General features: G+C 56.7%; 1 protein-coding gene across 2 annotated transcripts; it reads right to left on the bottom strand.

Moving 5' to 3' along the window:
• Positions 1-545: 545 nt before the first annotated feature.
• On the bottom strand, positions 546-23,597 carry ITGB2 (integrin subunit beta 2). Of its 2 annotated transcripts, none has more exons than XM_019715734.3 (16): positions 23,461-23,597; positions 14,497-14,557; positions 14,170-14,258; positions 10,982-11,162; positions 10,570-10,740; positions 9,680-9,921; positions 8,570-8,725; positions 7,594-7,689; positions 7,127-7,216; positions 6,078-6,218; positions 4,286-4,473; positions 3,970-4,214; positions 3,603-3,822; positions 2,982-3,211; positions 1,225-1,391; positions 546-1,031 (listed from the first exon to the last, which is right to left on the bottom strand). In XM_019715734.3, the coding sequence occupies exons 2-16, from the start codon at positions 14,552-14,554 to the stop codon at positions 969-971; spliced, it is 2,337 nt and encodes a 778-aa protein (XP_019571293.2). In that variant the 5' UTR covers positions 14,555-14,557; positions 23,461-23,597; the 3' UTR covers positions 546-968. The 2 variants fall into 2 exon arrangements, with proteins under 2 accessions (XP_019571293.2, XP_019571294.2); XM_019715735.3 differs by having other exon boundaries at positions 23,498-23,592.
• Between the last annotated feature and the right edge of the window lie 2,383 nt (positions 23,598-25,980).

Raw genomic sequence — 25,980 nt, 5'->3', positions numbered from 1 at the left:
AGGACTCCCACCCTCACGGCTCTCACCGGCCACACCCACACGGAGCCTGCTGACGCGATGCAGATTGTCCAGCGCTCACATGCCTGGTTCTCACACACGGATAATGCCATGTATGGTGATTACAGTAATTACACAAGACTCAGCTGGTTCACTTGGCTGAGTGGCCCTGGGTCAGCCATGACTTCCAGGTCCTCCCGTGAGGGGTCCGTGAGAAGTCACTCACTTTAAAGTCTCGGCCTGCCTCCCACTGCCCCATCCCCCAAGAGCAGGTATAGACACTGGAGAGGAGGTGAGGGACGCCCATTTCAAGGCTTGCTCTCAGTGATGAGGTTCCACAGGGGCTCCGCCTTGGTGGGGCTCCCCACGTCTTCTGAAAGCCGCCTAGATGTGGAGCAGGAACTAGGACCCAGAGGGGTCTTGTATGCACGACCGACAGGTGAGGAAGGAGACAAGAAAGTAAAGTGAGGAGCAGTGCCCACAAGCCACCGGGACCCTCCAAGTGTGACAAGAGCAGGGAGCGGGAGGGAGGACGTAGTACACAGAGCTCAGCTTCCAAGGAAGTTTATTACTTTTTCTACACATGATTGGAGACCAGTATAACCAATGGATGTGATTTTATACCCTGAAAAGTACAAATATAAATACGTTCTTAACACCTTTAATCAAACGGCCATCCTCATTTTTACATAGGAAAACATGTATCTAACCTCATCAGACTCGAACAATCCCTTTTTCAAGTCTATCAAAGGTCGTACATGTAAAAAGGGAGGCTGCTTCTCCTGACAAGTGCAAAGAATCACCTGGACATTTTGAGGGTAGAAGAAACTGCATTTTCTGTGAATGGCTGAAATTGGCAGGCGTTGAAAGCCAAGTCCGCGCGCAGGGTAGCGTTGGCCTGACGGAGGAGATGTGGTTTGGGGGTGCTTCCATCTGGCTGGTTCAGACAGCTCTGTCCTCATGAAGCACCCCTAACTCTCAGCAAACTTAGGGTTCATGACTGTCGTGGTAGCGCTCTTGAAAAGGGGATTATCCTGGTGAGAAAAGCCAACGGGACTTGTGAGAGCAGGGAGGGAGGAGGCAGGAGCCCACAGTTCTAACCAGGTTGACAGGGCTTGCGCACAGCAGGGGACACTCTGGGGGAGGGGGCAGGTGGGCCGCTGTGGAGGTCACACAGGGGTGGGTCCGAGGGACCAGCGGCCTGGCTCCCCGGGGACGGCCACTCACATTGTTCCACTGAGACTTGAGCTTCTCCTTCTCGAAGCGCTTGTACTCCCTGAGGTCGCTGATGTGGGTCAAGGCTTTCCAGATGACCAGCAGGAAGACCCCGATCAGCACGACTCCCGCCACGGTGCCTCCCACGATGGCAGCAACGTTGGGGCCCACTGGACACTCTGAGGTGAGGAAGCCACAACACTGAGCGTCAGGCCCTCCACGACTGCCAGGCCCCACGTGTGCCCCCAGCCCAGGTCACTGCACGGTGCTCAGGTTGAAGCTTCCCCACTGCCAGGCTCACAGACACAGGTGTGAGCCAACCGGCTGGCCCGGCCCCCAGCCAGGGAGGGGGCAGGGCTGGGAATAAGGCCAGGTCCTGCAGTTCCAAGTAAAATTGTGAGGACTCTTGTTTGCAGGGAAAAAGCGGCCCAGATTGCCAGCTAACAGGGCAGAGAGTGGACGGAGCATGGCTGTGGACAGGCTGTGCTCTCCAGGCCACTGGGAGGGCTCCCATTGTGGGGAGAGGAGCTGGGAGCAGGTCTCAGTCCTGCAAGTCCTGGTGGACGGCTGGCCCACGCATGGTGTGGTCACCAGGTGCCGGGCCTCCCAGCCCTGTGCTGTGTCCCAAGCTTCTCTGAGAGTTTGTGGGCTCCCTGCACACCTTGTCTAAAGCTGTTAGTCATTCCATGGGGGTCTATTTACCCTAAGTCCCTGTGTCTCACACGCTGTGTCGTCACTCAATGTACCTCCTCAAAACGTCCCTACTTGCCCCCCCCCCCACCTGCTGGGGCCTGTGGATCCTGCACCTGTCCCCTGTTCCTCCCAATCCCTTCCCTGTGTTCCATCCAAGGGCAGTGCCTACTCTGGTCCTTGCTGTGCCCAAGACCCAGCCCAGCCCACCCGATCCACCTCTGCATTTCCGTGCCTGGACCTCGAGCAGCTCCTTCGCAGGTATGCGCCCACCCGGCCCCTCCTGGGTCTTTGTCCAGGTTTTGAAAACACACTTCAGGTGTGTCGCTCGCTTTCCTGAAATCCTGCTAAGGGTGTCATGCTATGTTTGGAAAGAGACCCGAATTCTCCCCAGGACTCAGCGCCCCGTGCCTCCAACTGCACACCCTAATCCCATGTCTGGTCATTCTCTTCCTCTGGTCTGAACTGCAACGTGTCCTCCTCCCAGAGACCTTCTGTCCTCTGACCTCCGGGAGCAACTCCTGCCATCAGCTTTGCACCCTATGTCCCCAACTGCAGCGTCCACCCCACCCCCATCTCAGTGCTGGTGTTCTGACGTGTTGGTAGAGGGCATCCCACCCCCTTGGCACATAAACCCCGTGAAGACAGGGTTGGCGTGTCCATGTCTGGACACTGCTGGGCCCAGGGTGTTCCCGGAGCCCAGCAAACCGACAGGGAGCAGCGCTGGGAAAAGGCAGTGCCTGGGCTCCCCGGGCCCCCTCCTCAGGGCTGAGCTCGAGCACACGCAGTGTCCACAGCCACACAGCTGCCCCTGGCCAAGCTCTGACACGCGGGACTCCAGGCCTCAGTCCGCATTCCCCAGTGATCACCTGGGCCATGTGTTCCCACTAGTGGGGTCGCGTCCCCTCGAGCCAGAGCACAAGCCATCCACTGCCTGTCACCCGTCTGAGGTGAGGCCAGGACTGTAGGAGAGGGCCCTGGTCCTGGGTGCCCGCCTCCCGCAGGGAAAGGCCCAGCCTACACAGCAGCCTCACCATCACCGGAGCCCTGGCTGCCATGTCATGCCCGTGGGGCCTCACCTCGGGCCTCATCCACGTGGATGTCGTATCCGTCCCTCCCATCCTGCTGCCACAAGGTGTAGGTCACCCAGCAGCCGTCCGAGTCACGCTCCTTACACTTCCGGGTCTGCTTGGGGGTGCTGAACCGACCTGCCTTGTGGGGCTCACTCAGCAGCTTCAGGTTCTGGCACTCCACACTGCAGTTCTTCCCGAAGGGGCCCTTGTCGAATTTCAGGCACTCGGCACAAGAGCTGTGGAGGAGCCACAGCGTGAGCGCGTGTGCAAGAGGGAGTGAAATGGTGCAAGAGAGCGTGTGAGAAGGTGTGAGACAGGATGTGTGAGAGTGGGAGGGTGTGCTGGTGTCTGGGCACCTGGGGGGGCTGATCCTGGGACTCTGGGGCTGAGCCCTGCTGCCTGTGTGGCCAGGGTAGGAGGGGGTGCTCCTGGGCATGAGGTGGGCAGGGACTGTGGGACATAGAAGCTTGACAAATGGGGCCCAAGACAGCCAATGACCTCCTGAGCTGGAGGACGGCAGCCCACAGGAAGCCCTGTGCCCTCTCGGGGCCTTGGGCAGGCAGAGGGTTTGCACTGGGGGCTCATGAGAGTGCCAGGATGGGTCCTGCCAGGGCAGCACTCACTCACATGTACTGGCCACAGAGCAATGGGCAGCCTTGGCACTCCTCGCAAAAGGGTGGCTGGTAGCCTGCGTCGCACTCACACACGTTGCAGCGGCACTGGCCACGGCCACTGCACACGGATCCCCGCGAGTTCCGGCAGCCTTTCGTGGACTGCTCGCACTGGCAGGCAGAGCCCTCGAAGCCCGGTTTGCAGAGGCACTTGCCACAGAAGCATTCCCCCCGATCTGGAAGACAGCAAGGCCACTGCAGAGTCACCCCCACCAGCCCCCAGACCCTCTGACCTGGGCCTCTGCTCACCAGGGCCCAGGCCAGACCTGCTGCTGCAGGCCCATCTGTCCTCACGGCCTCTCTGCCCGCCAGCTGGTGCTCACCGTCGCCCCCACAGACTTTCCCATCATAGCGCTCGCAGTTGACATTGTCGCATTGGCAGAACTGCCCAAAGATCTTCTTATTGGGCACGTCACTCGTGTGGCACAGACACTGTCCACAGATGCAGTCCCCCAGCCCCGAGCAGATGATGGAGTTGTTGTCTTTACGACAGCTTCCTTCCAGTTCCTGGCTGCTGCGGCCCTGCGTCTGGCACTCACAATTCTTCCCAATGTAGCCAGCGTCGCACCTGGGCCGGAGGGACACAGGTCAGGGCATGGCGTGGGGTGACTGCAGGGGGGCGGGGAGCAGCCACCTCACCTGCAGATGCCACACTCCATGGAGCCTTTGTTGCTGCAGACGCTGCGGTCCTGGCTCACATCCTGGCACCGGCATTCACACTGCGGAAGGACACGCACAGTCACTGTGTCCGTGAAGCCCAGCGCCCGGATGACAAATGACTGCTCCTGGATGCACTCCGTGGCTGTGACCTTCACCTGGAAGGTGATCTGGGAAGGGAATGGCAGGGCTCAGCCAAGGCCAGGAAACCAAGGTTAACACCCCAGCTCCCAGGCATGGAGGGCGCAAGCCTCTCAGGGGTTGATGGAAGGAGTGGATGGAGGTGGGGGGAGGGGAAGAACACAGAACACTCCGAGTTTCTCCGGAACTTGGGACTTGAGATGAGGAAGTCAGAATGAGACATGGAACATGGTGGCAGCAGGCCCATGGTGCTTCCCGCACCTGCCATCTCTGGCCTGGTCTTCGAATACTGCCCATCATACAGGCATTAAAAAAGGATCTTAAGAGCTGGCCCGGTGGCTCAGGTGGTTGGAGCTCTGTGCTTCTAAGGCTGAAGGCTGCCGATTCGATTCCCACATGGGCCAGTGGGCTCTCAACCACAAGGTTGCTGGTTCGATTCCTCGAATCCCGCAAGGAATGGTGGTGGGCTACGCCCCCTGCAACTAACAACAGCAACTGGGCCTGGAGCTGAACTGCGCCCTCCACAACTAACATTGAAAGGACAACAACTTGACTTGGAAAAAGTCCTGGAAGTACACACTGTTCCCCAATAAAGTCCTGTTCCCCTTCCCCAATAAAATCTTTAAAGAAAAAAAAGATCTTAAAGTGACTTTCTAAAGGACGTATATTTTGTCCCTAAATCCGGCATGCTAAGGTGCCCGAATCCCACAGGAGGCCCTAGGTTCTGGATGCAGAGTCGTGTTCTGACCCTGAATAAAGGGTCAAGATCACGCCCAGGAGGACCCAGTGGGACAGAGGCCCCACCAGCCACACACACACCTGACGGGGATGCCCCCACTAAGCCCCAAGGAGGGTTGGGCCAGCTTGTCAAGAGCAAGGCGCACGCCAAGTCAATTTAAATTAATTTCCACCTGGTACATTAACACAGGGCAGAAACATCAGGAAGAATGTATGTATAAGAAGCAGTTGGCCAACCACAAGGTTGAATAAGTTCCCTCGTGGATCACCCAGCATGAGGGGGAGATAGTTGTCTATAAGTTCACAGACAACATTCAGTAACGTGTTTGAAGGAATTTCGATGTCATATTTAAAAATGTAATCAAAGCAAGTATCTTACTGAATGTTAGTTCACAGCCTGAGAAAGGGAAAATGTAATTGCTATGGTCACGATACATTTAAAATATTAGGAAAACAACTCAGTGTTTATTTCTAAGCATCTGCTGGCCCATGCTTTAATGTCTCTCAAAAAGCAAAAAAAAAGCAAAAAAAAAATCAGGAAAACCGCAACCCAGACGTGTAGGGTGTGGAAGGAACGCCCTTCTTCTCCGGGACTCGCTGTTCCAGCGTCTGCTTCCAGGGGGCGCTGTCATCCCGCAGTCGTTCTGTCCACACTGGGGGAGTCTTCTGGGGTGGTAGGTAGGATGCCCTGTGCAGGCCTGTGGAGGGCACCACCTGCTTCTGCCCTTAATACGTAAGACGTAAACCTACTCAAGTAGTGTTTGGCCTCAGAGAGGATTTTAAAGGAAGGGAACTGGACCATGGGTGGACCTTGGCTCCTGCCCTGTTGCCAGGGTGCACTTGCTTCTCCCTGTCACTGGGAAAGAACCTTCCAGACTGTTGGGATGGAGCTCACCGGGACGTTGATCTGGACGCCATCGCAGTCCCCTCTGGGCTGGTTCACCTGCGATTCTCCATTACTGCAGAAGGAGTCATAGGTGACTTTCAGGGTGGCGGGGAGGGTGCTGTGTTCCAGGAAGACTCTGGAGGAGAGTTTCTGTGGACAAAGAGCGGCTGCTGGTCAGGGAGGTCTTTCCTGCTGCCCCCAGGCCTCAACTGGTGATGGCTTCTACACACCTCCCGTTTCTCAATCCCTCCCTCTGCCCACACGCACACAGAGAGCCGGGTAGGTGCCTGGTCCTGTGCCCTGTGCAGGGGGCCGTGGGGCTACCCATGCCACAGCCTTGCCCTGAAGACAGGCCAATGAGGGGATGACATAGAGGCAGACCACAACCTCATGGCAACAGGGGCTTCACCATCCCACTTGCCACTGAATCCCCAATAACTGGCACAGGGAGGAGCTGGAAAACTGAGTGAGAAAGAGACAGAGAGAGATAGTCAGAGAGATGAAGAAAGAAGGGAGAGACAGAGAAAAGGAAAGAGAGAGAGATCGTCTGAGAGACAAATAACAGAGATAAAGAGAAAAAGAAAGACAGAGACAGAGAGCGATGGACACAGAGAGAGGGGCACAGATTGCGGAATGAGCCAATGATGGCAGCACCACCCATGCAAAGATGGGAACACCCACAGGCAATGTCTGGGGTGCACGTGGCCTGTTTGGGGGTTTAGGGCTCCAAGAAGGTACAAGAAGCCATCAGAACCTTCTCAACAGGGCTCTAACTTAATTCAGTGGCATCAGCATTTATGGGGTGCTCCCAGCGAGCTGTGAAGCCACCAGGAAGAGGACCTGGCACTTTTGTTTCAGAGAAGGGAGTAGTGTGGGAGGGTCTGGAGTGGCACCTACCATGCCACCAACAAGAGAGGACACAGCTGCCCTTTGGGAAGCCCTGAAGGCCTGAGGATGGCCCACAGGAGGCAGGGGCTCTCTTCTCCAGACCACCCTTCTGTTGACCAGCAGGGTCAGCACTGGGCGCCCGGGCCCCACCCACGCAGTGTGGGACTCACGTTGTAGGCGTTCTTAATGAGCTGCACCACGTTGCTGGAGTCTTCTGATAGCTCCCCGACGGCCGACTTGGGGATGATGTCGGTGAGCTTCTGTCAGGGTAGAAGACGGAGCATCACTGCGGGAACCCTGGGGCCGCGGAAACCTCAGCAACCTCCAGTTCACCACCCCCCAGAGGGCTCCATCTCGCTGGTGCAATGGTACAACACACCCGATTTCCTCCAGGATTTCAGACTGGGGATCGATCCTCTTTCATCCACATACATGTCACATGGCAGAAAGAGGCCTCGGGCTCCCCAACAGCAGGGTTCATGCCCCCAATTCCATGACCCGGTGTTGCCTTCAGCCCACACACCCGCCCGGCAAAAGGAAGCAGAGTCAGCCTGTGGTGACACTGGGCTTTGTCATCACCCAGCTGAAATGGCTGCGCCCCACCCTGTCTGTCACCACAGGCCACGGGTGCACGCACCTCGTACGTTCCCACCATTCTCTTGGTAACAGCAAAGATGGGCTGAATGTTGTTTTCGGCCAGTTTGTGTGCCAGCTGGCCCACCGATGGGTAGTCCTGGACAGGAGATGCCTGGTCAGTCACCCCGAGGCCGGGCCTGGCCGTCAAGGCCACCTGTCCCCACCACCCAGCAGAAACCACTGCCCAGGGCCCAGAGGCTGAGCCCTTCCACGTGCAGGACGTGGGCCCTGCAGAACAATGTTGACAAATACATAAAATAGTAGGATTGTGAGAGAAATCAGTTAGATGGAGGCATGGTTTGGGGGACATTAAAATTGTGATGTGCTTTTGATCTAGGCACTGAAGAAACCTAGTGGCGAGTCATCACTCCCAGACAGTTGAAGTAGAGCCAAGAGTAAGCAAGATTTTGAGGTGCCCACATTGCGGGGTGCTGGGGATTCCTCTGGCTCGATTGGGGCAGAATCTCAGACACCACCCTCAGTATGGGCACCTATTTTCGTAATTGAAGGACATTCTCAATTTCAGGCAGAGGTTCCCCCAAACCTCAGGTTTTACATTGATCCCCTCCAAGTCATGCACCCCTGAAATCTACCCACCAGCACCCTCCCCAGGAGTCTGTGGGCTTGAGGTAGAGGTCCCTGAGTTGTACCATCTCTAAAGTCCTTGGCAGTGCCCAGAGTTTACAATTTCAGGGTACAGAACATCATTTCACAGTAGGCCAGGCAAACTCCTGTGAGGGCGTTCAGGTCCACGCTGCACCCCCAAGGCAGGGAATGTCTGAGTTCTCTGTGCCATTAACACTCCTCCACTCAGAGGGAGGGCCCCTTCCCGGCCTTCTGCACTCCCAGCTGTGCTCTGTCAGAGGGCCTGGAGCGACCCTGGCCTCCGGTCCCCCTGGGCAGAGCCACAGATACCTTCCTTCCCAGTCCCTTGTCTGTGCCCCTCCCTCCAAGGACTCCGGGGACGAGGCACTCACGAACTCATTGCTTCTTTTATACATGTTGTCCTCCAGGTGACAGTGGCCGTCATTGGGGGTCAGGATGGCGCCCAGTTTCCCGTCGCCCGCGATGTGGAAGCCGTCGTCCGTGGCAAATACCAGCAGCCGCGTGACGTTACGCCAGCCAATTTCCTTCTGAGAAGGAGATGGCGGGCTTACCTGCCTCAGTCTCCCCATGGGGCCATCACAGAGGAAAGGAGGTGAGGTGTCGTGCCTGCCCCCCTCTCCTGGGTTTTCCAGGGTGGAGGACCCACAGACAAGACCCAGGCCAGGACCAGCTTCTCGACTTAGGGTCTCCATGTCTGGTCCAGATTCCAGCGCCGAGGGGAGTGGGGGTGGGGGATTGGACGACAACTTCCCAATGCCCAAGTAAATGTGTGGGACACTGAGTGGAAGTGAAGTATGTGTTTATACTAAAAAACATTCGTCCTCTCAGGCCCAATCAGTGCAGACCTGGGACGAAGTCCTAAGGAACTGTTGGCAAAGAAGGAAAGAAAATACTCATAGAAATGTCTACCATGATGTAAATGCAACACGAAAGAGGAAGGAACCTTAAGGCTCTGAAATGGGGGATAGGAGAGACAGGCACATTTGCAACACGGATGTTGTCACAGTGAGTGTCTCTGTGATGCAAGGACAACAGGCCAACGACCCCAGAGCAGCTGGAAGCCGGGGTGCGGAGGCCGGGACCGCGTGGTTTCAAACACGGGTCGTTGGTGCCGTGGTACCATTTCCATAATACATGCAGTGGGTGGACTGAAAGGGCAGGGTGGCTGGGTGAGGGGCATGCAAGCTGGACAAGGCCACCTAGGCCACGCGACCTGGCAGAGCCTGGCGAGGACGCCTGTGTCCCGAGGGGCCCAGAGTTCGGGGATGGTTCTGCTCCAGGAACCGCCAGGACCCGGCCACTCAGTGGTCTCTCTTTGCAAGATCCTTTGCTCGCATTTAGGTTTCCGATGATCTGCCTGACTTCCCCATCAGATGACAGCACATCTGTGGGTGACCGGCAGGGCCCGGGGCTGGTTAGGTCCCTACGATGCCCCTGGGTGCTGGTGGGTTCAGGCTGGGAGAGCCGAGGCGGGGCCTTACCGAGCACGCAGCGACCTGCATCATGGCGTCCAGCCCGCCCTCGGGCGCGTCCAGGTTCCCAGAAATCAGCTGCTTCCCCACCTCTGTCTGGAACTGGTTGGAGTTGTCGGTGAGACTCAGCACGTGCCTGAAGGCGAACGGGGCCTGGCACGCCTTCTCCTTGTTGGGGCACGGGTTCCTCAGCTTCTCGGGGTGTGTGTTGACGAAGGGGAGCACCGTCTTGTCCACAAAGGACCCGAAGCCTGAGCGGCAGCGTGGGGTGAGTGGGGTGAGTGTGGAGAGGGCACCGGTGGCGGGAGGGCGGAGCCCCAGGCCTGGGGCCACGGGGTGCAGCCCCAGGGTCCCTCCCCCTCCCCCATACAGCGCAGGGGAGAAAGTAAGAGGCTGTGGGCGTGGGGGTGTGCAGCTGTGTGTCCAAGCACGTGCACGTGTGTGATGGTGTACGCGTATGAGAGAGCGGCTTGGAAGGAGGTAGAGATGAGGGTGGGGTGTGCCCTGCTGCCTTACACACTCCTGAGCCTGACACACTTTGTCAACAAGACCCTGCTGTGTAGCACGGAGGCCCCTCAGCCCGGTGTTCAGAGCCTGCGTGTTTGCTGGGATTGTCTCTTTAATCGTGTGATTTGGTGGTCTTTAATTTTGTAATAACTGGCACTGTAGGACTGTTGTCTTTTGAACATATCAAGGAACAAACAAAAAGAGAAGGCCAGAGAGGAGAGGGAGCGTGCACAGTGTCAGGAGGGCTAGAACCCGCGCGTGTCCTCAGCAAGAATGCCCCAGGACCCTGTGTGCGGGGCCCCCAAGGCTCTGCCCCTCAGGACGTGGGGCAGGGAGGTGTGGGCAGCAGGGCCGGGCGGGATTTGGGGCAGGACTGAGTGGGTTGGCCTCACCGATGCGGCCGGACTCGGTGATCTCGTTGAGGGCCCTGAGCAGGTCGCCCCCCAGCTTCTTGACGTTGATGAGGTCGTCGAGCATGGAGTAGGACAGGTCCATCAGGTAGTACAGGTCGATGGGGTAGCCCTTGGCACGCCTGAAGGTCACGTTGAACACAGCTGCCTGACCTGCCGCAGACATGGGAGTGAGTGAGGGGCAAGTCGGTTTGGTCAACACTGGTTTAAACAGTTACTCAGGCCGTTGGCTACAGGACTTCTCAGAGCCTTTACTCTGCCAGAGTTATCGGCCTTCTGAGAGGGGGAGAATGGTGTTCTCCAGATGATTTTTCTCCCTTTTGCAAAGAACAGAGAACATGGGATTAAGAGATTCAGTCCCCAACTGCAGACCCCCAGCTGGGGCCAAGCTTACCTGGTCTCAGGGAGAGCGTCACTGTCTGTGGGGACAGCTGCTTCTGACTCCCCTTTTGGTTGTCCTGGCTCCTAACAACGCTCCTGGGGTCTATGATTTCATCAGCCTCACATTTCATAGAGAGTAGCTGCTCCCGTGTGTCACAGCGAATGGAGTCAGGCTGCCCTGGCCCGGTGAAGTTCTAGGGGTGGGTGGGAGGCAGCTGTCAGGAGGGGGCAGGAGGAAATACAGGGCTGACCCCCCTCATTTGCTCCGGGATGCAGATGTCCCTGTGGTGCGGGGACAGGGTGGGGCCTAGCAACTCCTGGGAGACAGCCCGCCCTCAGATGGCCTCTCCATGAGGCTCCCAGACCACAGCAGAGCTGGGGGCGGGCAGTTCTCCCGCGGCCTCCAGCAGCAGAGAGCACTTGAGAACCAACATGTCAAGCCCAGGCTGACCGTTGGGCAAACCCTCCATAGCCCAGAGCCAGGAGCAGCCTCACTGAGCGTCCGGCCAGTGGTCCTACCCTCTCCATCAGTAGAGCCTTTGTGGGAGGGAGTGGTTCTCTCCTAAGGGCACACGGGTGTCCCCTCCCAGCCTGCGTGGCAGCATGGAGGTACCTCAGGGTACCCGGAACACAGGCCAGGGCTCTGGGCAAAACCTCTCACAGTCCAGAGGGAACAGGGCCCGAGGGGAGCAGGGGGTCCTGGGACCGGGGTGCTTTCCTCATGACCATTTTGCCCCCATAAAGGCTCCCTGGGTTCTAACATGGCAGGAAAGAGAAGGGACCACAGTGGGTGGGTCCTGGCGCTGGGCCAGAGCAGGCTGCACCCAGGGCAGGGCATGCTAACACGAATAGCTGCTGAAAGCATATTCATATCTGTGCTTTCTTTCTCAATGGAGACTCAGGGGAGTCACCAGACAGCCAAAGGCTGGCTAGGTGCAGGGGCTCAGGGACATGGTGCAGGGGCAGGGGAGGGGCTGTGCTTCCTGAACTGCCACTGCACTGTCTCTCTATTGGAACCCCGTGAATGCCTTAGACACTTGAGAAATAAAATGAATAGGAATGGAGAAGGAAAAACCCCAAGATGTAATCACACGAACAGTTGGCCCTACAGCATTTCAAATGACTGTGCTAAGCTTACAACGGGGGTGGGGGCTCCACCCTGAGAGCTGAGAGGGACGTGTCCAGCCCACCCAGTGACCACCCCCTCAGAAGGAGGAACACCGACCACACCAACTTCTCCCTTGGGTTGCCCGGGGCAGCGGTGTGGGCTGGCCACTCTGAGAGGCCTGTCCTCTGTGCGTCATAGGATTGAGACAGTGAAATGATTGTGGCTTCTCATCAAAGGGAACAGGAAGCCTCAGAGAATGGCCTGATTCTGCGGCTGGGCCACAGTGGGGACAAGCATGCAGCATCTAATACTGCAGAGTAAGAAAGGGCTTGCAAAGGAGGCTGGGGACACCAAGGTCACAGAGCCAGCCTAGAGGAGAGCCCTGTGGTCCTCTTTGGAACAATTTGAGCATGAAAACGACAAAATGGCAGTGATAAGTTATAAGCTACCGAATACAATAAAAATCTATGGGTTTTTATGTACTGGGTTTCCCCGAAAATAAGCCCCAGTTAAGATCGTCAGCCAGACGGACACATTTAGTACGTTATGACAATGTTTCAGAAGAAGATGACATGACTGTACTTGAATAAATGTAGATTGTTGTACATGAAAAAATAAGACAACCTCTGAAAATACTCCCTAATGCGTCTTTTGGAGCAAAAATTAATATAAGACCCGGTCTTATTTTCGCAGAAACACGGTATAAGAGATAGAAAGAGAGGAAGAGAGGTAGAGAGGGAGGATGGGAGAAAGAGAGAGAAAGAGAGGTTAGGGGAAGGAAAACTCTCCTGACATCAGAGGCCATAAGAAAGAGTCAATGAGGGGCCAGCCCGGTGGCTCAGGTGGTTGGAGCTCCGTGCTCCTAACACCGAGGTTGCCGGTTCGATTCCCACATGGGCCAGTGAGCTGCACCCTTCACAACCAGACTGAAGACTATGAGCTGCCACTGAGCTGCCAGTGGGGCAGAGGGATGGCTCAGTTGGTTAGAGCGCAAGCTCTCAACAACAAGGTTGCCGGTTCAATTCCCACATAGGATGGTGGGCTGAGCCCCTGCAACTAAAGATTGAAAACAGCAACTGGACTTGGAGCTGATCTGTGCCCTCCACAACCAGACTGAAGGACAATAACTTGGAGCTGATGGGCCCTGGAGAAACACACTGTTCCCCAATATTCCCCAATAAAATGTATTTAAAAAAAAAATTGGGGCCGGCCCGGTGGCTCAGGTAGTTGGAGCGCTGTGCTCCTAACGCCAAGGTCGCAGGTTCGATTCCCACATGGGCCAGTGAGCTGCACCCTCTACAGCTAAGATTGTGAACAACAGCTCTCCCTGGAGCTGGGCTGTGGTGAGCAGCCGGAGCGGCTGTGTGCTGCCAGGGCTGCCATGAGCTGCTGTGAGCGGGTCGGTGGGGGGGAGCGCAAGGCTCATAATACCAGAATGGGCCAGGGAGCTGTGTCCTACACAATTAGACTGAGAAACAACTGGCTTGAACCGGAGTGGGGGGGTTGGGGGAAGCAGAAGAAGAGGGGGCAAAAACGTTTAAAAAAACTGTGTGTGTTCAGAACCTCAGGGCCCCCCAGGAGAAGGGGGATGTGGCCAAGAACTTGGGGTCCTCAGGGAGGGTGCCTCTCCTGGAGGAGGGTGCCCTGGGACAGGAGCTGTGACTCAGGGACACGGAGTTACCCTGTGCCCGGGTTGTGCTGGGCCTTTGCTTTCCTTCCCAGGGGCCTCACCCTAAAACATAAGACAAGAGGGACTGAGGGTCCCCGTAGGGAACTTCTGCACTTCCTGTCCGTACTCTGAGGGCTGCACCACCTGTCAACTCCCCGGGACATGTCCCTGCCTCCTGCATCAGGGGCCCAGGGCACAGCACTACAGCGCTGGCCGGACCTAGCACAGTGTCACTCAGTCAGACTCCAGGCTGCCCTGGGACAGGGCCTGTCTGTCTGTCCTCAGTGTGGCTGGGCTGCTCCCACCACACTGTGAAAGGAGCCTGGTGATGGTCCTGGGTGCCCGCAGTTTCAGAGGCAGAGAAAAGCGGTCCATCCCAGGAGGTGGGAGGGCGGGCCTGGCCGGACAGGCGTGAGGCTCTTACCAGCTGCTGGCACCAGGCACAGCCAGGCCCCGATTGGATGCAGTCCTGGCAGGTGTTGACCTTGTACTTGGTACACTCCTGGGAGAGGACTGGGGATGAGAGAGACGGGCTCAGTGAGCGGGACTCCCACACGGAGAGCCAGCCAGCACACGGGGCTGCAATGAGGGGTGGGGTGGCTGGATGACGAAGCCTGCACGGAGGGGGTGGCTGGACAGGGAAGGTCAGCAGGAGGACCCAAGGACGACGGGACAAACCCAGGGTCATGTGTCTGCCAGGTGCCAGGGAGGGGCCGATCCTTCCCAGACTGGAATGTTCTGCAGAACTCACCAGACCCGAGGGAGAGCAGACCCGCCAGGGTGAGCAGCAGCGAGTGCTGACGCAGCATGTCCTGTGGAGGGAGAGGTCTCGGTGACAACTCAGGACCCCAGACTCTGTGGCGAAGTGCCAGAGGGGCCCCTCCACGCCAGCCTGGAGCAGCACTGGGAGGCCTGTGCCTGCTGCTGGGGTGTAAGCTCGTGAGGCCAGTAGAGGTCAGTCTCCCTGAGTGCCCTGCAAGGGGGCTGCATGCCGGCAGGAAAGGGGCCCAAGTGGGGCAGCTGGGCTGCCATACACCTGAGCCCACCGGCCCTCCTGTGACACACACGCACAAACACACACATACAATCACACCATGTGCATGCCATCATATACACGTGCACACGCATGCTGGCTTCCTGGGGGGGCGGGGGCCAAGGCTGAGAACTCTATAGCTGGCTGTGGCTTTGATGTGACACAAAGGAAACTCTTAGGCAGGAGGCAGCGGGCAGGAAACAAAGATCAACACAGTTTATCCTAAATGTGATGTGAATGCCAGCCACTCTCCCCAGGGCGGGCCTCTGAGGCTCCTGGGGTGCCGTGTCCCCCAAAATACTGTCCCACGCCAGTGGGCCAGCAGGGGGACCGTGGAGCCCTAATTGGGGTCGGTCTACCTAGGCTGGCAGAGGGCCCAACGTGGGGTCCTCCTGGGGCCTGCCCGTGCTGAGGACCAGGTGGTCCCTGCCATGGCCTGTGGGGTTCTGGGTATGCATGTTCCCTGAAAGGGGCTCTGGGTGTGCCCCGCTGGTGGGTCCTGCCCTCCCCTCTGCTCTCCTGCCCAGCCCCAAGTTCCTATCTCTTTGGAGGTGACCCTGCTCCCTGTTCCCCACAATATTATACTCAGGTCCCAGAAATATCAAAACCTCCCATTTGGGTCAAAAGCAGAACTCCTGCCTGCTCTGGCTTCTGGGTCATAGTAGCGACCAGCCAGGGAGGCAATTTCAGTTCACTCCAGGCCCCCCATTTGTGAAAGCCCCCATGTCGCCCCATTGTGGGCCACACGGTTCAGGCCAAGGCTGGCTGGCCTCGGCTCTCCCTCTGGCTCCCCCTAAGTTTGACAGCTGGACTTGTGCCCCAAGTGTGCCTACTGAACCCTCAGCTGACCTGCACTGCTCCAGGGCGCAAGGCCCAGTCGGCCTCAGGCTAGCACCCCACTTCTGGGGCTGAGGCTGCTCCAAGTAGAGGGCAGGGAGCCCCGTCCCCACATGTCCCAACCGCGCCAATGGTCCAGCAGGGGGAGCAGGCCTGCCTCAGGGCTCACTCTGTGTGGGTTTCCTCTGCGTGATGGGGGTTACAGGCCTGCACCCTGCTCTAGGAGGACTGGCTTGGATGGTAGTTGTGTGTACAGGGGTCTTAGCACCTGGCACCTGCAGGCCCTGGACTCAGCAAGGACAGCTGGTGTGAGAGCGAGTGGGCAAGCGGGAGACCCAGGGCTGAGCCAAGGAGAGAGGGCAGGGCCAGGAGGGAGGAAGGGCACGGTCCGAGCTCAGCCACCTAAACCCAGGCCTGGGGAGCTCCTGCACAGGCAGTCCTCTGATGTCCCGATGCCCCTTTCCCCTGCCATCTGATGCCTGGGCGTCCACCGCCCCAGCCAGGCTCCAATCTCCCCAGATATAGGATGAGCCCCTCACCAAGACTCAAGGTACAAAACCCCAAGTCAGGCGGCTTGAGAAACCCCAGACCCAGCGGCCTGTGAGGACCTCACTCCTCCCCACCAGGAGAGAGATGGGTCAACGGAAGGCAACTCAGGAAGTGGCGTCACCAAGTGCCCTGCACCAGCCAGCTTCCTGAGGCCCTGCACCAGGCTCCATCCTATCCACAGCCAGTCACCCAGTGAACGCAGCTAAGGAGGGCCCCATCTCACAAGGGACAAAGCGCTAAGTCAGGTTCTGAGATGCGGAAAAGAGCAGTGAAGAAAAACAGAGACTATTCCTTCCAAATCACACACCCTCACATGAAAAAATATCCATATTTGGTAAAAGATAAGAAAAAGAGGAAACATTAGAAAACAAACACAACTTGAGCAAGAAGCAGAGGGAAGCAGAGCATCTCAGTCAGGACAAGAAGCTGGTGTCAGATCGGGTTTCTTGCCAGAGACGCAGCTTTGGCCAAAGTGCAAAGTCTCCGACGAGGCCACTCGAGTCCCTGGCCTCACTGAGCGTCAGCACTTCACATGGAAGCCTGCCCTTGACTGCCGTCGTGGGGTCAGAGAATAAACCCACCTTACTTACAAGAGGTGCCAAACCAAGTAACAGAGAGCAGCAAGCATAGTGGCAGCCTGTGGGAAAGTGAAAAGAAAGAGAACGCAGGGGTCCCTCCTCACCCCGGGACTGGACGATTCATGCTGTCTCATGGAGGAAAAAAGCCAATGTCTACAATGGGTCTAAAAGAGACCTTAGCCTTTTTAAACCAAAATGTGACAGGATCTTTTTTATCTTTTCTATATCAACACCAAAGAGAACTGGACAGAACGCGGCTCCAGGGGGGCTCCCACCACCTCAGATTTCGGGGGTCCAGACTGAGCCAGGGGACACACAGGGCAAGGGGCCCGAGAGGACACAGCCTACAGTTCGCTGACCCTCCAGCACCACGAGACATTGTCCAGGCTCCTGCAGACACAGTCGCAGCTGTTAATTCACTGTCAGTGAAGACCGAGAGTGGAAATTTGAAGGGCCACAGTTTCTGACCAAATGGAATAAAAGCAGACCTCCCACCACACACATTAATCAAAAATTTTAAAACACTGCTGAATATCTCTTAAGTTAAAAAGGAAATCAAACTTACATTTACATACTTTAGAAAAGGTGATGCAAACATCCTGTGTGCAGTGCGATGGCATTTAAGGGGACATGAGGCCGATCCTTAAATGCTTCAGTTGTGGGTGAAAAGGGAAGTTGGCACATGCCCAGGCACAGAGGATCCAGGAATGAGAGAAAGAGCAGCAAAGCTTTGGTAGCAGAGGCAGGAAACACACAGGGAAGGGCAGAAGGTGGTAAACGAAAAAACAAACAAAAAAGCAAACATTGATAATTGCATCGAAACCTGTTTCCTGGAAGAGAAAATGTGTGACAATCGCCACGGAGCTTTGAAAGGAAGAGTCAAGCGGGGAGGCGCGTGTTACTTTCAGGGCTGTGAACGTGCTAAGGAGCTTCAGGTCCACCACACAGCCAGGGGCCCAGTGAGGGAAGAGAGTGGGTTGGACAGCGGCCTGAGCAGAAACGCGCCGTCCTGGGAAGGGTGCTCTCCCGGCAACCACGCACCTTGGTGCCTGGTGACTATCAGGGGCACACCAGCATGGCACCCTTCCCACCACGACCAGGTACATTCAGTTTTAGGAAACAAAACGATAAAAGAAATAGACGAATGTATATCTCAGAGTAAGGAAACCTGAGGGAAAAAAGGTAAAGAAGATAGATGACTCTGAAAGAACAAATTGGTACATAAAAAATTGAATTGATGAAAATATTTAATTACTACTATCTAATGTCAAAGGCGAGTGAGTGGTAATCCTCATCTCCAAGGAGATCTGAGACATGGATTAACAAAAGGCAAGCGGCCCCAAGTAAAGGCTGTGGCTGGAACAGACAATTCACAAAGGAGGACACACAACCGGCTAACAAACTGGCCAAAGTCTCCCTGGCACGTGTTCAGGCGTAACAACAAAGTGACTGCATTTCTCATCTAGCTATAGAACGGAAAATGTTGTGAACACTTCTGGTGCCCACCCCAGGGAAGCCGCACAGCAACGAGACGTGCAAACAGCTTGGTTTCCACGGTAAAAAAGTGACTATGAGAGACCAGGAAAAAGGTAAATGTGCCGAACCATCCAGGTTTCTGTCTTGGTGGTGCCACTGTACGTTTTGCTCATTTTCTTCATTGTTTCTGTTTGCATTTTCCAATCGTTCTACAATAAACATATGGAATGGTTTGTTTGTTTTTTTGTTTTTGTTTTTTTTTAGTTCATCCACCTAAAAAAATCTGAATTTCATGGTGGTTGATGAATTGCCCTGAAGTTTGCTATCCAGATTCCAAACGCTGTCAGTTTTCTGTCCCTTCTGCCAGCATTTGTGAGGCCGGTTACTCCATGGTGGTGGGAAGAGCTGACACAGCTGCCAGCTGGCAGGGACCTCCCTGCTGGGACGCCTGCTCATAGGTGGCTCACGCACTCTCTCTCTCACTCATCCATACACTGAGCAGGTGTCTGCCCATCTCTTCTCTGGGCACTGGGATTCTGACCTCTGCCGAGACCTCGCAGCACCCTTCCCCCCACACTCCCATTGAATTTCCCTCACGCGCGAAAGCCCACATGGCCACATCCTTATTATTTAAAATTAATTGGGGGGAAGCGCTGTTCCCAGGAGCTGACTGTGAGTGCCCCCAGCTCCTGGAGCACTGGCAGAGAACGTGGCCCCAGCTGGGGTGCACTCAATGGCCCGCTGCTCCGGCATGTCCCTCCCAGGCAGGGGCCTAGCTTGGTGAGGGCTCGCTGTCCCTGCGGCTGGCTGCAGCCCCTGCCTTGGGTCCTCAGCCACCAGGAAGCCCCCAGACCATTTCTAGCTGTAGCCCAGGCTGCAGCACCCTCAGGTGACCCTCTCCCCAGAAGCTTCCAGTACAGCTCAACCATACCACGTGGGCACACAGGTCTCTGCATCTCAGACTGGCCGGATCTGAGCATCCAAGAGGCCCGACCCCCATCCCAACCCCACGGCTCCTGCCAAAGGGGAAGAGGCTGGGACTCACTCTGTGATACCTCCTGGGTGGGGGTCATTAGCTTTGGGAGGCCCTACATGGAGGAATGGGGGTCACGGCAGACATGGCCAGTCTTCACAGGGAGCTTCCACCAGTGGGTCCTGGTCCCTGCCTGGACAGCCATTCAGGACTGTGGGTCCCACAGTAACACGACTGGGCATTGCCCACAGCACCCGCCCTGCTGGCCTGGCTACACACTACACTCATGGCCTCAATTCACTCACATCCACGGGGGGCTGGGGGGTGAGGGGGGCAGTGTGCCTGCTCCCCACTCCACAGGATGGCTTGGAGAGGGTCAGTCCCTTCCCCAAGCCACATGGCCAGGACAGATGCCGGGACTGGAGCCCACATCAGCCTGATCCCAGGGATGACACTCTCAAACCCACACCCAGCAGCTGAGTGACTGTGCACAGGCCATGTCAACCCTCTGAGCCTCAGCTGCCTGTCTCGTTACAGAGCAGCAAGGATGCGATCATGGCGAACTCCATGTACCAACTTGGCTGGGCCACAGGACCCATGTATTTGCCCACACTCTGGTGTAGATGCTGCTGAGAAAGTGTTTCTCACATGAGAGTAACACTGAACCACTGAACTCGGACTGAAGCAGACTGCCCTGCACAGTGTGGGAGGGCCTCACCCGGTCAGTTGAAGGCCTGCAGCGTCTGAGGTCCCTGGAGGAGGGAATGCTGCTTCCACAGGCTTTCCAGTTCCAGCTGCAGCTCAGACACATCCCTGGGTCTCAGGCCTGCCCTGCAGAGTTTGGGTTTGCCGGGTCCCACAATCACATGAGCCAATTCTGCAAACTAACTCTGTCCCTGTACACACTCATGCACGCACACACTCACACTCATGCACACATACACTCTCGCCCACACATGAGCACACACACACAGTCACACTCACACATGCATGCCCCATACACACACGTGCACACACACACACTCACATTCACACACACACTTGCATACATGCATGCAAGCACATGCACAAACACACACTCACAACACACATATTGGTTCTGTTTTCTGGAGAACCCTGACTTCGCAGAACCCAGGGTCGGGGAAACTTGCTGGGGGTGTGTTTCACAACCTCAGAGAGAGCGGAGGTGAGTGGGCCATGGTGGCTTCCTGCTGTGCAGGTTCTAGAGGCTGCGAGGGCACAGCTGCATCCCTTCCTCACCCCATCACAGCTGTGGGGGGTGGCAGCACACCTCCCACAGAGCCCAGATGACCCCGGAAGCTGGGCTCTGCCTGCTCCCTGACTACCTGGGGCCCTGCTACTTGACTGCTGGGAGGGTGAGTGGCCTGGACACCCTCAGCTTCAGAGGTGGGAGCCCAGGGCCAAAGCACAAAGGCCTGCCCAGGTCACAGGCTGGGCAGCTCCGGGCATCGACTGTGACTGCCAAGATTCGCGTGGCCTGTGACACCACATCACCAAGACATCCACACCGATGGTGGAAGCAGCTGGAAATCACCAGCCCAGTCAAGGGCTCCCACTCTGCCTGTAGTATCCCCTGACTGAGAGAAAAGGGACTGGAGAGCTCTTTCCTGCCCCCAGGAGCACTGAGCAGCACCCCTCTCACTTCAGGCCCCCACCTCCCAGTGCAGTGGCTGTAGCCAAATGCAGACTCCAGATAGCCCACTTGGTAGGAAGCCCACACGTAGAGAGGAGGTGCCCGAGTTGTCTGGGACAAGTGGGGTCTGAAGATCACAGGGCCGTCTGCGGCTCGGGCACCTGCCCCACCCACTGTCTGCCTGTCTTCTGAGGCTCGGGCACCTGCCCCACCCACTGTCCGCCTGTCTTCCGCAGAGCGTGCTTGGCACATGCCCTCGATTGGGGCCCCACCCCTGGTCACAGGCAGGGTGTGAGGTTTGATGATGACAAACTGAACAGTATTGTTCCAGTTCTAGTTTGTGTAGAGGAAAACAGTGACGACAGCTAGCACCCTGACCTGCCCTGCCTGGTGGGTGTCACCCGGACGTCACCACCAAGAGACTGAGAGCCTCAGAACTGGGGGTTTTCAGCATGGGCAGGCCCCTTACCCACTGGGTGAACATAAGTGGTATTAACCCCTTGCAGGCAGTGTTCTCATCTGTGAAATGTAGCGAGCCACCCCATGACGTCACCCCAGGCAGCACTGGGGACACTCACAAAGTGACAGGTGTGCACAAAGGTAAGCCCCCCAGACGTGTTCCACAGAGCTGGTGGGGCCTCAGCCACGTGAGGTCGCCAAGGGCTCACTGCTGCCCTGCCCAAGGGCAAGCACCGACCCCAAGCCCTCAGAACTCAGCCTGGGACTGAGCTGCCCCTGCAGGAACCCTCTGGACACAGGTCCCCTTTGCCCACATGTCCCCACACCTCCATCGCCCGGCAGTGAGTTTTGAATTCTACGTTTGGCTATAGAGTCAGTTGGAGGAGGTGAACTATGGGCTGACCGCGCGCAGCCCTCCCACTTCACAGATGGGTGGCCAAGCGCCCGCTCATGTCACACTCTTCCAGGGTGGGACAGGATGCAGACCTGCCCCTCCCAACCCCTGGACAGCGCGTGCCTCCTCAGCAGAACCGCTGCAAACCACTGGACAGTCTCTTCCTCACGACGAAATCTCCAGGTAATAAACGTGTCTTGGTGCAGGCCTGCTGTGCACAGGCAAGCTGACCACTGCTGGGCAGGGCACCCACTCGGGTTTCAGCACAGACACTTGAGGCTACTGGAGCGGCATCTGGCTGCCCAGCCGGCTCCTCAGGAAATGCCTTGATTTTCTCCCTGTGGGGAGCACTCGGGTGACCCTGACTCCCCTCTGCCAATGCTTGTCTCATCTATTTGCTCACTGGCACATGCTGAGTTGCAGTGAGTCCCCACATGGCCTGGGCGCGGCCAGCCCTCAGTCACCCCTCCTCCCCCCACCCCCAAGGTCAGGCATCCACAGAGTAAGGCCCTGTGGCCTGCTCCGGATGGGCTCAGCCTCTGCCATGCTAGGACCTCCTGCTGGACTCCCTGAGGCTGCGGGGCAGCCCTGGCACAGGCCCCAGACAAGCAGTGGCCAAGTGCAGCCCTTGTGGGGTGAGGGCCCCTGCATCACGGAGCTGCTGGGTCACGGATGGACTCCCGAAGCGTCTCGGCAGCTCTCCTCTGCGATTCCCCAGCACCTGGCCACCTCACTGCACACAGACCCTACGCCCTTGGCCAGGGGAGGACTCACGGTCCCCTGCCCCTCCCATCATGCTGTCCCCCCTCCTCCAGCCTGTGGTTCCAGGTGCTCTCAAAGGAGGGGAGCGCTGGGCATGGCCTCCCACCAGCAAGCAGGTGCAGGGAGACCAGCAGGGGCCAGCAGTGGGGACCCCACACGACAAACATACACACTCACCGGTCAGGGTGAGAGGACAGGGCTTGGGTGCCAGGGGCAGGTGGGCTGGAGGAGGGCACAGCAGTGTGCGGTCGGGGCTCAATGAAACCGGGCTCCAAATGCCCCCACCCCCACCCCAGGAGACGGTGGGACAGGCCTCCAGTAGCCAGGGTGTGGGAGGTTTAGGTCACACACCCAATGCCTGTCCGCCTAAAACTCAACTGTCACCAGTGCTTTCACGTCTTCAGGCCTGAGCTTGTGAACCGCTGAGAAACCAAGAGAAGCAGTGGACACACCACAGAGAGACCACGCTACGTACACGTTCACAATACACATACGCACTCTCAGACACATGGGCACAGACTGGGGCAGACCAGCCCAGGCAGCGGTGCAGGCGTGAACAGAGGATGGGGCTGATTCAGGCAGAAAGAGGAAGAAGCTGGCGAGGCCCCACTGCCCTCTTCCCCAGCCCGGCTCGCCCAGCTCTGCACCCGCCAGCCAGGGGGCTTGCCTGCCCCCCAGTATCCTCCTGCCTCTGCCGGGCTTCCCAGCCCCCATGTCAGGGGCTCAGCAAGTGTCTGTGGCTGTTGGGAGACATCGACCTGGAAGCTGAGGCCTGGTTTCTTACAGACACCTCCACGAGTCCGCACAGTTCTGCCCCTCGCTGATCTTAGTAAAGGGGCCTGGAGTGGACGATCCCAGGGCAGGTGACATGGACCAGGGCCCACAGGGCCCCTCCAGGGCTGGGCCACCTAGAACTGCAGCCACACCCAGGGAAAAGCCACCGGCTGAACTGGCCCCTCTTACTGAGACCAGCCTAGACACAGGGGCTCGGTTCACTCACCCCGCTTGATGGCCTGGTGACCGTGGCAGGGACTTACGGCTGGGCTGGCAGGGGCTTCTGCCCTCTCTTTCCCAGGCTGGTTCTGTGGCACGTCTGGGATGACACTGGCCAGCAGAGACCTTGACGGCGAAGGCTTCCTGTTCAATTGCAATTGGGCACAATTGGGAGGAAGCTGTTACGTTTGGGAGATTGCACCACGTGTGGCCCATGAACCCTCCCTCCCCCTCATGGGTTCCCAAGGGGGGAGGTCAGAGGAACACCTGTAGAAGCCAGATGGGAGATAACTTTCATTGTGCACATCACAGCCAGAAGCAGAGGGATGTGAAAGGAGGGATAACTACAGGGAGGGGGTCCAAGGCAGCACCAGAGCGAGAGAGCCACTCACCCACACGCCGAGGAGGTGGTTGTGCCCTGCAGGGAGCGGGGAACCACCGGGTAGGAGACCTGGCTGCAGACCCAGCACCCAGAGGGGAGAGTGCACCCACCAGAGAAGAAGCAAACTGGGGTGGGCATTGGGCATGAACTCTCATTCATGGAGACAAAAAGGAGCAGAAGGACAAAGCCTGGAGAGCCAATCAGAGCGGGATGAGGGATCAGCTCGGGGCACAAGGCCGTGGGGAGAGGGACACACATCTACACACGTGGATGCCCAACATCCATGTGACCACAGGTGTCCAGGGGGGAGAAGAGTGATGAGAGCGGAGATACGCAGACAACAGAAGAGACGTTTCGGACCGAGAGCAGGCCAGATGGAGCCTCTGCGTGGGGTTAGGCAGGAGGAAAATGGTCCTGTAGCTGGGTTCATGCTGATGCTTTCCCAGAACAAAGGATGGCAATGGAGTTATACATGGAGAGGGAGAGGAAAAGGGAGAGGGGAGGGGGAAGAGAGAGAGATGGAGGCAGAGAGAGGGAGAGAGGGAGGGGGAGAGAGGGAGGGAGAGAGGGAGAGAGACAAAACACAGGTCACATACTAGATACAGAAATCTAAGAGCCACACCAACCAATCACATTCATGGACAGCATGACATTACTGTTACTTTTGTGGGTGTGACAAAGGTCTTATGATCATCTTAGAGTCCCCATCCTTTAGTTACATGTTCAAATAGGACACATGACTTGATGTCTCTGCTTTGCTTCCACACAGTTGGGTGGGGAGGGATGGCAGACAGTGCGCAGGGGTGCAAATAAGAGAAGTGGCCGTGAGTGATCATTGGCTGAAGACAATGTTGGGGCCACTTGGATTCTTTAAACTACTCTGTCTATTTTTGTATATACGTGAAATTTTCTGTAGTAAAAAAAAATTTTTTTAACTTTGAAAAGTAAAAAGTTGTTTAATGGGTATAAAGTTTCAGATTTGCAAGATGAAAAAGTTCTAGCGATTGGTTGTACAGCAATGTGAATATACTAATAATATTGAACGGTACACATAAAATGGTAAAGATGGCTACATTTATTTTATGAGTGTTTCATCACAATTAAAAAGAAAAAAGAGGTGTAAAAAATGCTGTCTATCAGGTGACCTGCTAAAAGAGATGCTGCAGCTGGGGGAGGAGCTTCAGGGACAAGATCTCATTCTGAAGAGGAGTCTGGGAATAACCCTCCCCACACACACACCACCACCCCTGTAGAAATTCCATTTGCAGTCACTTTCATGGAGTCCTTCTGGAACATCAGGACGTCACCTGCATTTCATCAGGTATAACTGGGGACGCCCTGCGCCGGCCTGACACTGAGCTGGAGGTTCAGAAGCCACAGAGCCTGAGCCCTCTAAACATTAGGGAGGGTTCCAGTCAGCAGGAACATAAGCAAAATGAGAGGGGTCCCCCAGAGTGACATCCAGGTGTAGGGGTGCAGGGGGCAGCCAGGGGAACTTAGAACTGAGGAAGAGATGCGAGAGGCAGGCTGTTTTCGTTTCCTTGCTGTCCTGAATGCTGGCTGGGCACCCCCAGCCCCGCTTCCCATCCAGCCAGGTCCCTACAGCAGGAAGCCCGATAGCCGGGAAGGTGGGCTCCTTTGTGATGGTTTGAGGTAAGAAGTGTTTCTGATGTAGAATGTTTTCTTTGTGCCAGGATTGTGTCTCGTGAAACCAAAGAATGGAAACACAGACCAAGGAGAGGTGAGGATTTTTATCTTTTAAAAGAGGATAGTTTAGGGCCGGCCCAGTGGCTCAGGTGGTTGGAGCTCTGTGCTTCTAAGGCCAAAGGCTGCCGTTGGATTCCCACATGGGCCAGTGTGCTCTCAGCCACAAAGTTGCCGGTTCTATTCAAGGGATGGTGGGATGTGCCCCCTGCAACTAAGATTGAACACAGCATCTTGAGCTGAGCGGCTCAGTTGGTTGGAGTGTGGGCTCTCAACCACAAGGTTGCCGGTTCAACTCCCGCAAGGGATGGTAGGCTGCGCCCCCTGCAACTAACAATGGCAACTGGACCTGGAGCTGAGCTGCGCCCTCCACAACTATGATTGAAAGGACAACTTGACTTGGAAAAAATCTTGGAAGTACACACTGTTCCCCAATAAAGT

The sequence above is a fragment of the Rhinolophus sinicus genome, chromosome 17 (assembly GCF_057876585.1).
Source record: "Rhinolophus sinicus isolate RSI-liver-muscle chromosome 17, RSI-T2T, whole genome shotgun sequence".
NCBI classification, from domain to species: domain Eukaryota; kingdom Metazoa; phylum Chordata; class Mammalia; order Chiroptera; family Rhinolophidae; genus Rhinolophus; species Rhinolophus sinicus.
The sequence above is the reverse complement of the archived record's forward strand: the minus strand, read 5'-3'. Positions and strand labels throughout refer to the sequence as shown.